Raw genomic sequence first — 11,418 nt, forward strand, 5'->3', positions numbered from 1 at the left:
CCCAGCCTGGGAGCAGCCCGTGCAGCGGAAGAGAAAGTCCTGTTCCTTCCTAGCCTGGCCAGGACTAGCAGCTGGAGCCTGGCACATGGTTGGAGCCCCTGGCTAGGGCACACCTATCTCTGCTCTTCCCCACGGGAGGTGGCTATAATAGGCCAGGGGAGGTTAAGCATCCCCTAACCCAGCCTGTGGCCCCACCCTTGCTCCTCCTATCCCCTGAAGCCAGCAGGGGCTGAGCTCAGGCCGGCGGCCTGGAACTCGGGGCTTGGCCAGCTGGGTCAGGTCAGGCCAGTACTCGGGCTGGCCGGTGGCCTGGGGTTTCAGCCCAGGACTCGGAGCACCCAGTGTGGCTGGGGCAGGCCTTCTGGCATCCCTGAGCTCAGGGCGGCGGGGGCAGGTGGGCTGGCTCTCAGGGCAGTTTGGCTGGGGCTCCTCTGGCTGTAGTGGGTGGGTAGAGGGGCCTTGGGGCTCTGGTGGGTGAGGGGGTGGAGGGGTGGGGGTAGGGGCAGGGCCTCAGGTGGGAGGGGTGGGGCTGGGAGGGGGCTAGTCTCCCCAAAACAGGGGTTCATACACCACTCATGCCCCTACCCTACAATAGCTAGATATCATGGCGGGGGGTGGGGGGAAGGATCAGTTTTTATGGTCTGTGGTGCATTTTTCGTGGCTGTGAATTGGATAGGGTGCTACCCATAAAATGATGATGTATATACTTTGTGAGACAAGAAATGTCCAGCAGACACAGCGCAAAGAGAGAAATGTAAAAAAACCCAAAACCTCAAACCCAAACTGGTTAGGATTTTCAGGTCTGGAACAGGAAAAACTCTTAATATTTGGCTCATCTAGATGTCAGCCCAGAATGGATATTGTTCAAAATATCAAGAGGGGCTTGTACTCATCTATTTGTCTATTAATTTCTTGAAACTTTTAACTCAGCCCTATATTATACCTTTTCCTGGGTCTTCCTTCCACCCCCCCCTCCCAAGAGCTTTGAATGGTATCAAGTAATTATTGTCTTGACTAAAAGAATGTATATTTAAAATTAAAAAGCGAAGCCTACTTCTCACTGGGATGCAGGTCACTTGCTAGGATCATCTGGCTATATCTCAGTTAATCAGTTCCCTGCCATTTCAGGGGACTCAGGCATTGGTGCATCTCAGTCTCTGCATGTGGTACACATAATTTAGTATCCCAAGAGCTGTAATTGTTTGGTCTAATTCTGGTTGTTGGGCTTATTATGGGGTTGGCTGGGTGACACTTAGGGGCCTGTGGTCAGACTCCATAGATGATCTGGTGATCCCTTCTGGCCTTAAACTCTATGAAAAACCATGATATGGTCTTATATTAACACAATTGAACAGACATAGAGTTGCTAGACCAATATTTCAGTTTTAGAAACAGTGAAGAGGGAGAAGTTGAAAGAACTCAATTTTTTTTAGCATGTTTTGCAAAGCGCATGCTGACTTTCAACAGATACTAGGGACAGAAAGAATTAGGAATTTATGTTAAATACAGTGAGGGTTAATGTAGTGTCAGGTATGGTGCTATATTATCAGTATGTGTTAACAGAATAATTTTAATTTCAGTCACTAGGAGTAAGTATTTAGAAACTGTTCAAAGTTACAGTCCAGCTAAATTTACACACGTACATGTGGGCTTCCATGAGACATCGTCAATGGGGTGAAGAACGTGGGAAAATAAAAGGAAGCTGCCCTATGACCATATTCCTCTTCTTCTCTCATCCCAAACATGAAATGTTAGAAACCAAAGCCTAAATTAAGTCTCTCATATTTACAGTTTAATCTCAGGCTTCTCATTGATAAGGCCCTCTGTTAAGCACCCAAAGGTTTACTTTCCTAACTGTACAAGCTTTTTGGGTCTTCAGAGTTTAGAAGCTTGCCAGAAGAAGCTGTCTTGTCAGATATCTAGTTGGACCAGAACTAATGGTAGAATGGAATCTCTTGCAGTATTTTCTTGAGTTCTCATAGGAACTTAGATGTGCGGACATGAAATCAATTAAGATAATAATTTAAAAATGTTAATCAAAGCAGTCTTTTTCAGACATCAGTATGTTTCGTTGTAGTGTCAGAATACCAAGATGAACTTCGGAGCTTTTTTATTTCACTCAAACCAGTCTTCCCCACCCCTATTGTGACTATAGTTCCTCTACATGGACTTAAATGGAGGCACAACTTACCACCGTGCTGGTAAGACGACTCAGTAACTTGAGGACCCCTGATCTATTGCCCTATTGAGTCAGTATAAGGAGGTCTGGTAGCATTGCCCATCATTAAGATTACATCACTTATTACCCACTGTTCCCATTACTCCATCCTCACTGAGCATGCTCCATCCCCTTACAGCTGTTATGTGTGACTGGACTTCTTCGTACACCATCTCCACAGACTGACTGAATGTGCTCCCCTCAGCACAGTCCTATGGGGCAAAGCCAGACTTTCCGTATAAAGACCGCTCATAGTTTCTCTGGGCCAAGGTGGGCTGGTCATTGGCACTAAGAGAAGGGATCCTGTCTCTTCTATGCACTCAGTGACAACCTCCTCATACTCCCTGGTACTCATACAGCACGGAGAAAGAAGCTGTTTGACTCAAATGCAGAGGGAACAAGAGTTGGAACAGGAGAATTGGATGGGGAGAGTAAATTTGGACAAGGAGACTTGGGAGGGGAGACTGAGACTAGGTGCTGATGGGGAAGGGGGCGGAGAGGGAAACTGAGACTGTGAGATGGGGGAGGCAAAGACTTGGCTTGGTAGATGGGGGAGGAGAAAGGTGGGCTGTCTGGGTAAAGAGACTAGGATTGGGAGCTGGGAAGGGAAATGAGGGGAGACTGGCAATCAGTGGGTGGAGGTGGAAACTGAGATTGAAGGAGGAGTTGGAGAAGAGACTGCGACTGGCTGGGTAAGTAGACAGGAACTGGGAAGGTGTGGGACATGGAGAAGGAGATGAGGGAAGGGAGACCTGATGGGGAGCCAGGGATGGGGGAAGAACTGAGGCTGGATGGGCAAAGGGGCTGAAATTCTGAGCCAATTGGGGAACAGAGGTGTGTGTGTGGGGGGGCGCAATGACTGGAGGTGAGGGGGAGATACACAGATTGAGGGATGAGGGAAATGGGGGCTGATTGGTCAAGGAGACTAGGAATAAGGAGCTGGGGGTGTGGTGGGGACTGGGAATAGCCAGGCAAGCATAGTGAGGAGAAGGAGCTGAGGTTGAATGGGGGATAGCTGGGCAAGGACACTGCGGCCAAGCAGTTGTGGGTTTGGGATGGGGAATGTTTGGGAAAGGAGCATCGGCGCAGGATATGGGGAAAGATTGGGGCTGGTTATTTAGAAGGGTGAGACTAGGACTTGCTGGGCACGGAGCCTGGGACTTGGATGAGAAGCAGGAGGTGGAGACTGGGAATGGCTAGGTGAGAAGAAGTATAGGGAACTGGGGTGGGGCAGAGACATGACTGTGACAGGAGAGTAAAGGTCAAGCTTGGGGGATTGGGCAGAAGAGTCTGTGCCCTCTAAATCACATTTCTCTCCGGAGCCAGGAATGGAACCCAGGATTCTTGAGTCACATCGTTCCTCTGCTATGAGCAAATAGCTGTGAAACCCACCGGCAATGTGTTCTAGCCTCCTCTTGTGCTGGGCCACATAGGAGGACAACCTACTACTGCTATCAGTTACTCCATGAGCTCAAGTGGCAGAGTCTATGTGGTGGATTTAGCAGTTATGATCCTCCTGATGAGACGTATGGTACCACGTGATGGAATTTCTGTATTTTCAGCTTGCTTTTTAAAAACCTAGGAAAGCACATGCCTGCTCTCTCTCTCACACACGCAGCATGTTAAAAGAACATTATTAAGTTGCAAACTTAAAAATTAGCAAATGCCAGAATTAAAGTTGTCTGTATAAGCTTAATTCACCACCTTGCGTGTGTGTTGCAACACAGACTTTAATTACACGATCACATGCTGCTTCTGCCACAGGCTTGAGTACACTCTACCTGTAGGTGTGAGTGTACATGGACCGGAACTGGGCTCCACAGTTGCAGAGCGACCTCCGGCCCCCCCACCCAATCCAGCTTTTTCCTTCTCGAGTGATCAGGAGGTTTACGGAGACATGCAGCCAGAATGTCACTAAAAGATTCTGGAGGAGCTGGAAGAGAGGCTGGGCTGACGCATAGGGAAGTGAATGAGCCAGGCGACTGCAGGAAGAGGAAAGGATGGTTAAGGCAATTGACTGCATCCTTGGAAATGGGAGTGTCTCCCTGGCTCTGCCACAGCGTTCCTGGCTGATGCTAGTATTGCCGAGCTCCCAGGATCAAAGTCAGCACCCTGGCCCGCAGCAGATCAAAATTGATGTGTTGGACCCCCCCGCCCCCAATTCATGTGTTTTCTTAAAAGAATGATTATACTGTGTTTTCATCTTTCATATGATTTTTGCTCTCACCTGCCCATCCCCCCAGCGTGTGTACGACAGTTAATGTTGCCCATTCTCCCCAGTTTGTTGGGTATGGTGATTTTGGCTTCTGCTGCAGGAGCTAGGACGTCTGCCCAGTAATGAGTTCTGCTCCCTTCCAGCCATCCACATCCCATGAGTTCATGCCCTGCGCCCCCAACCTCTCAATTCTGATTCCTCCTTCAGTGCACCCTCCCCCCGTCCACTTCTGCTTCTCCTGGGGTTCTTCACCCACCTCTCCCAGGTCTGGGGGTGGTGGTAAGGGTCCCTCGCCTTCGTCGATGCTGGGAGTCAGTTGCAAGGGCTCATCCTCCCCTTTTGTCCCTTCCCAGGCTGGGTGTTGCAGGGAGGGGGAAGGCAAAGATGCATCATCCTGTCCCTGTTGCTCATAGGAGCGAACCCGCCCAGAGCTTCTGGGCTCTTCAGCTCCCTGCGCCTCTCCTGGTTGCTGTGGGGTGTTGGAGCAGGAGAGAGAGCTCTGCCTAGTCTGTCCTAGGTTATTCTGTCCTAGGAAGTGGGGTGGGCAGCCAATCAGAAGGCTCAGATGCACTAAAAGGCTGGAGCAGCTTTTGTCATCACCAGACGGGCTCCAGCCCCAGCCAGAAACTTGACACGTGTGAACAGATGATTGGCGCTGGCAACACTGAAGTCACTTATGCCAAACTTCTTAGAGATCGCCACTAAAGGCCAAAATCACAAAGGAACTTAGGCACCTAGCTCCCACTGTTGGATTTAGGCACCACTGACAGTCGCAAAATCCCTGTTCAGCTGCTGCCTAACTCTGGAGGTGACTAAATTCCTTAAGTGTTTAAATTTTCACTGTTAAAGTTCTCTAGGACCTAAGTTTCTGCCACTGGGCATGTGTACGGCTGCCTCAGGCAGACCCCAGGGCCTGGCCCATGCCTAAGACCCAGCGGGACTCTCAAACTAGGCATGGACCCCACTATTTTGCCTGCAGAATGAAATCCAATAGGTGTGCTTTGAGCACAGCTAACTCCATGCAATGCGTTGCAGGGGGCAGTGGCCTCCCTTACAACTGTTAGCCCAGTGCTAGTGCACTCCCCTTTCTGCCTGATTAGGAGAAGGGATTTGAACAGGGGTCTCCCACCTGTCAGGTGAGTACCCTCACCCATAGGCTGTGGGATAGTCTGATGGGGTGCTCTCTCAGTGTTCCCTGTGGAAACTGTGCCGAGGTGCATAATTAACTATCCCTTGAGCTAGAGAGAGAGAATGACTCTATGGTCCCCTGGGGAGGACACATACCGGAGAGGTGGGAGACGGCTGTTCAAGGCGTTTTACCTCATCAGGGTGAGAGCGGAATAGACCCTGGGTCAGCCACATCCCAGGAAAGTGCCTTAACCACCGGGATAAAGCTCATTACGGAGGGTGCCTCCTACCCCCCCACCCCACCTTTGGGTGGAGTTAGGTGTGTGCTGCTGCCTTTCTTACAAGAAATGGTGCTTAACCAGAGGTGCCTAACTCCAGGATCGGCTTCATGGCTGTGAATCTCAAGCAGAGATAGGTGCAGGGGTGCCAGAACAGGGGGGCAGGGGGCCATGGCCCTCCTATTTTTGATAGTGGATGGGCCTGGCCCTCTCCTCTTCCCCCAGGGTGTCTTCCCCCCACCCCACCGAGTCAGGCCGAAAGCTGTGAGTAGCCATGGCCCCTCCACCTGCCCTGGATGTTGGGGGGGGGGGAACCTAAGAGTAGTCCCTGGCTTATGTCCCCACCCCCAAGGGCCCCTGCCCACAGCAGATGGAGGGCCCGTGGCTCCCCGCAGCTGGCCAGAGCTGGGTCCGGGGGTAAGAGCTGCATGGGCAACTGAGGGGAGCCACGGACCCTCCACCTGCCCTGGGCAGGGGCCTGGGGCTATGGTCTGGGGGCTGCTCTCACCTCCCCTGGCAGGTGTAGGAGCCCTCACTCCTACGTCCCACTCTCGCTTCCAGCTTGGCTAGGGGTTGGGCTTGGGGGGGAAGAAGAGGGGCAGGGGTGTGGCCAAGGGGGGGATTCTGCCCCCCCACACTTTTGGGAAGGCTCTGCTGCCCTTGCGTAGGTGCCTCTTTCCAGCCTGGAATTAGGCACTTAAAGCCCTGTGAGGGGCAGGGCTCAGGACCCCTTTGCTTGGTATCTCTTAACCAGCTCCCCACTTGGCAGAGTGGCTTTTGTGAATACCATTCTTGGGCTCTTTCTTGCTCACTCTGTCATTTTATGGGTAGCGTGAGTGCCTACTCAGGGTTATGAAGTGCACTGAGAGGTCAGCTGCCTAAGAGTTACAATGCTCTGCATTACAACACCTCAGTGCCCTTAGTTAATAGAGGCCTAATTGTGCGTTCTACATTTTTTGACTCCCTGATTTGAGACCCTGGGGTCTGATCTGCAGAAATGCTGAGCACTCAGATCTGCAGCTGAAATCAGTGGGAGCTGTGCTTTGACCATATGGCATGCAATAAGCACTCTGAAAAATCAGGCCCGAGGAGTATGGGCCTCAAAAATAGTGGCTACTTTTCACCTTTGATGGCTTGGCTCCCCATTTGTAAAATGGGGCTAATACCTGCTCATCTCATTGCGATGAATGCCATAGAAGGGCCATGAGGAAATGAACAATTCGGTTTTCAGAGCAGGGTTTGAATAGTGTGCAGTAAATATGCTGGGGGGGGGGGCACACATTGACTAACAAAGAGAAAACAGAACATTGCAGAGCTCTCTTGAAGGGAGCACTATGGATCCTGTGCAATGAAGGACGCTTGGGGCCTGTGGAATAAAAAGAGTATGTGACTGTAACCCTCTCAAGAGAATGTCAGGGTTAGATTTCCCTGCACTTTGTCCGTCTGGGGATTGACGGTCTGCTCAGGCAGTCAAAGGGGACCGCTCTGGTGGCAGCAGCTGAGTTTAGTGTGTGCTGAAAGGACTCAGTGGCAGCGGGCCTCACGTTAGCGGTGCATGTTCATTTGTAGATACTAAATTTAACAAAACTCCAGTTTTAAAACTGGCCCTGGTGTGGGACGGTAAAAGAGTTATGTAATTAAAGACTGTCTCATAATGCATATGAACAAAACAGCCCAATTTAGATTAGAAAGGGTAACTTAATTCTGGCATTTCCTAAATTTTTGGAGCTTGTCTTCGCAACCTTAGTGTTCTTTTGAGAGAGAGAGAGAGAGAGTGTGTGCAGACGCACACACAAAATATGTAGTAAACGTGTGCTTAAAATGGGCTGTTATTTAACCTAAGTGTCAGACTATGTGAAGACTTGGCTAATTGTCCTAATTTATAGTATTTCAAAATATTTAAACAGTCCAGAGGGAAATTTTGTGGTTTACTGTAATTATATATAAATGGTGCCACAGATACATTGCTGCTTTGTATTCCGACGTTTTAAAGACCTGATCCTGTTCCCACTGAAGCCAAAGGGAAACCTCCGCTTGACTTCAGGGGGGTTGGATTAGGGCCTTGGTAAATCTGTCGTATGCTTCTACTGATATGTTTTCTGACCTAGCTTAGATGTGCACTCACTGAGAGAAGTTCCATTGATTAGATTATCTGGGAAGTATTACCAGAAACCATGAGCTACTGTAGAATTGTGTTACAGACCTTTCTAACAGCTATGGGCTAAATTCTGCAGTCCTTACTCAAGCAAGACTCCCGTTCAAGTTTATGAGATTTTTTTGCTTGGCTAAGGCCAGCACAGTTTGGCTCCTTGTTACTAACACTAGGTTTTATCCTCATTACCAAATAAACTGAGGAAATTTCAGCGGGGGTTTATTACAGCTGGAGAAGACCAGGACAGTACAGCCAAAACAGTCTAAAAAGATTATTTGTTGAGACTGTGTCTTCAGAAGATACTCTCTTTTCCTGCTAGGTCTGTGGAAGATGGTGAGCGGCCTTTTGCACTAGGAATGCAATTTGTTTTATTACGAACTCTTGGTAAGTCCTATAACAAATGTAAGCACTGATAGCTCCCTGAACAACACCATTTGCAAAATCCTCACAAAATTCTCCAGAAACAAATATTCTGTAAAACAGGGAAATGCCACCAGTGAATAGCAGTAGGAGCCGAAAATCACCATTGAACCTAGCAACTTTTTTTTTACACTACATTGGTTTATACAAACCACATTGTACTGAATTGGCCAACCAGCACCATGGAGACAAAGACACCTACATTGACAGAAAATAAACACCTGGATTTTGCACCATTCTTTAGCAGTAGTTTTCTACCAGCAGTTTTAAGCTCCCATTCCTTCAACACTTCCCTAAAGTAGCAGTTGCAACAGATTATAGCGGATATCTTTTTAATTGGGAATTTCCGTTGGAATTTCAACAGCTCCCTTTGTTCAGCAGCCTTTTCTTTGTGTTACTTTGTTGCTAGCCTTTCCTAGATAATTTTATTCGCTAAATGGTGCAGCTGGTTGAAACCTTTTTTACATGAAAAGTAAAAATCTATGCAAAAATTTTCACAGAAATGTCAGTTAATTTTTGAATGGTAAACATGTTTTGAAAAATGATTTTTCGTTGAAAATCTGGAAGAATTCCATACACGGAAAATTGGGGGGAAAAGCAAAACTTTTTGTTTATTTTGAATCCCCCCTCCTTTCCTACCAAAGAAAATACCATTTTCTAGCCTGTTCTACCAAATAATTTCCAGTATCAGCTCTTGGAGAATTCTCACTGGGACCCAGGGTGAATGGCTTCATTTTCTGCTCCCTCTGCCGCTGCTTCCTTTGCAGCAAAACGTTTGCAAAACGTTTCAGGCAAAAACAGGCATTAATATTGGTTACTGCTGCACCAGTTCCATATTCCTTATTTGTCTGTTGCATTCTTTACACATGATGACTCCGTATTTACCACTAGAGCTGAGTAGAAAATAGTTTTCCCCTCCCCCAAGACTTTTAGAGGTTTTGAAAACTTTACCATCCTGAATCAGGTCAAACTGTTAAAATCTTGTACATTTTCACAAACCAAAAATCTCCCCCAAAATTTGGATCAGGTCAGTGAAAATGTTATGTTTAGATTTTGACTTACTCACATTTTATTTCTGATAGATTAACTTACATTTCAAAACAAAAAGTCATTTCAAACTGAAAAATGAAACTTTTTGTTTTGAAACTATCAAGCCAGGTTGTTTCGACAATTTCAAAACATTTGTGAAATGGGAAATTTGTTGAAAGTGACCCTTTATTTAATACAGGATGTTTTGGTTTTGATGAATCAGCTTTTCCCAATGAAAAACATACTGTCAAAAACATTCCTGGACACCTCTGTTTACCACATTAAGAACCACAACCCCATTTTCTGCATTGGCCATAGGGTTGCCAATTTTGGTTGGATGTATGCTAGGAGATTTCATCACATGACATAAGCTTTAATTAAAGATTAATCTTTAAGTTTTCGAGACTCCAGGCCAATCCTGGAGGGTTGGCAACATTAATGAGCCACCCCAGCAGTGGAAGCCTGTGATTTCATCTGTTCTTCCATCCTGAACAGCTGTCTATGAATATCAAACAAGGCAGCTCACCCTATAGACCCAGTCCAGATTTTAATATTTTTCCTAAATGGAATTTGTCATGAGATTTTTTTTTAAACTGGTATTTTTGTTTTCTTCAGATGCTAGATTACCCTTCCAGAAACCAGTTCTCTGCTTTCTAAGACAAGACATGTTTGTATTTTAGTGACTAATTCCTAATTAGTCTTCTTCAAAGCAGAAAGCAAGCTTGTTAGGTTATTATTTACACAAAGATATTCCTATCAAGCTTCTGAAGTAGTCAGATCTTGCCTGTCCAAAGCACTTTAGGTGTTCAAATACTGCCAGTAATGATTATTTATAATGAAGAATGAGAGGAGAAGGCTGGTTTCTTTCCATCTAATAACTAATCAGGAAATTTTGTTTGAAGAGGATTGTTATGACTTGTTACAAAATGTGAATCATGTTTCTAGGACAAAGAATGAGTACTTAAACTGAGCCAACTGCACTGGTAGCAGCCTGGTGAAACTGAAGCCTGTTTGCATAGAAGAGAATCTCTCTTCAAAGGGACAGTTCGAAAAAAATAATTCTGTTCTCTGTCATTTTTCATAAGGGCAGCTACTTGTGTTTCATGCTTTAATATTTTGCTCAGTTCTACTGGGTAATTCCTGTAAGGACTTACTGCTTTCACATCGTTCACGTGTTTCCTAAAAAATGCTATTTGCATGGTTAGGGGTCAAATGTAATTTTGGGAAGATCAGTGGGCCAGTCTTCCAGTTGTTACAATTTAGAGAATCTAGAGGAGCAAAGTCATACCAACATTTCCTGGCCATACCTCTGCTAGGCTGTGGCATGGCATACCCTTGTTTGCATGCAGGAACCAAAAAGCTTCTATAAGACATCATTCACACTATTGATGTGACTGTTATGTGTCAGGTTCTCAAATAAAAACATTTTGGAGCCCGAGCAGAATAGAAGGTCATAAATAGTCTCTCCCCCTAGGAGGCAAAGAGCCTCACACATTTGTGAAGAAATTGCTAGCAGGAAAGTATTCAGACGAATACAATTATTATTTTTTATTGGGTGAGTGCCATTGTGTTTCAGCTGAATAAAATGAAACATGGTCCCTCTCTCAAAGGCTGAAGGGCCTGATCCAGTATCCATCAAAGTCAGTGGAGCCATTGACTTCGATAGGAGCTGGATTGAGGTGTCACCGTCTAACAAAAGAAACTTATGGTAGACAACCATTAAGTGCAGGAGCACTGGCTAACCATGTGATGGAGATGCCGTGGTGAAGATGGTAACATCTGCATAGTGAAAATATATTTTTTAAAATATTGGGCTCCATATTGTATCACTAGAAGTGGGACGTGGAGGCTAACTGATGGGCCTTGTGGGGAAAAAAATTACTCCATCATGATATTCAGTGGCCATGACTGAAGAGCCATGTAAAAGTAGAGTATGGCTGCACTGCAACGTCCCCCCCCCAATGGCAGCAAGTCTCAA

At 46.6% G+C, this 11,418-nt stretch overlaps 1 protein-coding gene across 1 annotated transcript in view; it reads left to right on the plus strand.

Moving 5' to 3' along the window:
• The window catches only part of SLCO5A1 (solute carrier organic anion transporter family member 5A1), a 110,556-nt gene that overhangs the window by 97,955 nt on the left and 1,183 nt on the right, over positions 1-11,418 (plus strand). Inside the window, exon 8 of the mRNA XM_077808974.1 lies at positions 8,311-8,375. Within this exon, the coding sequence (XP_077665100.1) occupies positions 8,311-8,375 (65 nt within the window). The remainder of the gene's footprint in view (positions 1-8,310; positions 8,376-11,418) is intronic.

The sequence above is a fragment of the Eretmochelys imbricata genome, chromosome 2 (genome assembly GCF_965152235.1).
Source record: "Eretmochelys imbricata isolate rEreImb1 chromosome 2, rEreImb1.hap1, whole genome shotgun sequence".
In the NCBI taxonomy this organism is placed as follows: Eukaryota; Metazoa; Chordata; order Testudines; family Cheloniidae; genus Eretmochelys; species Eretmochelys imbricata.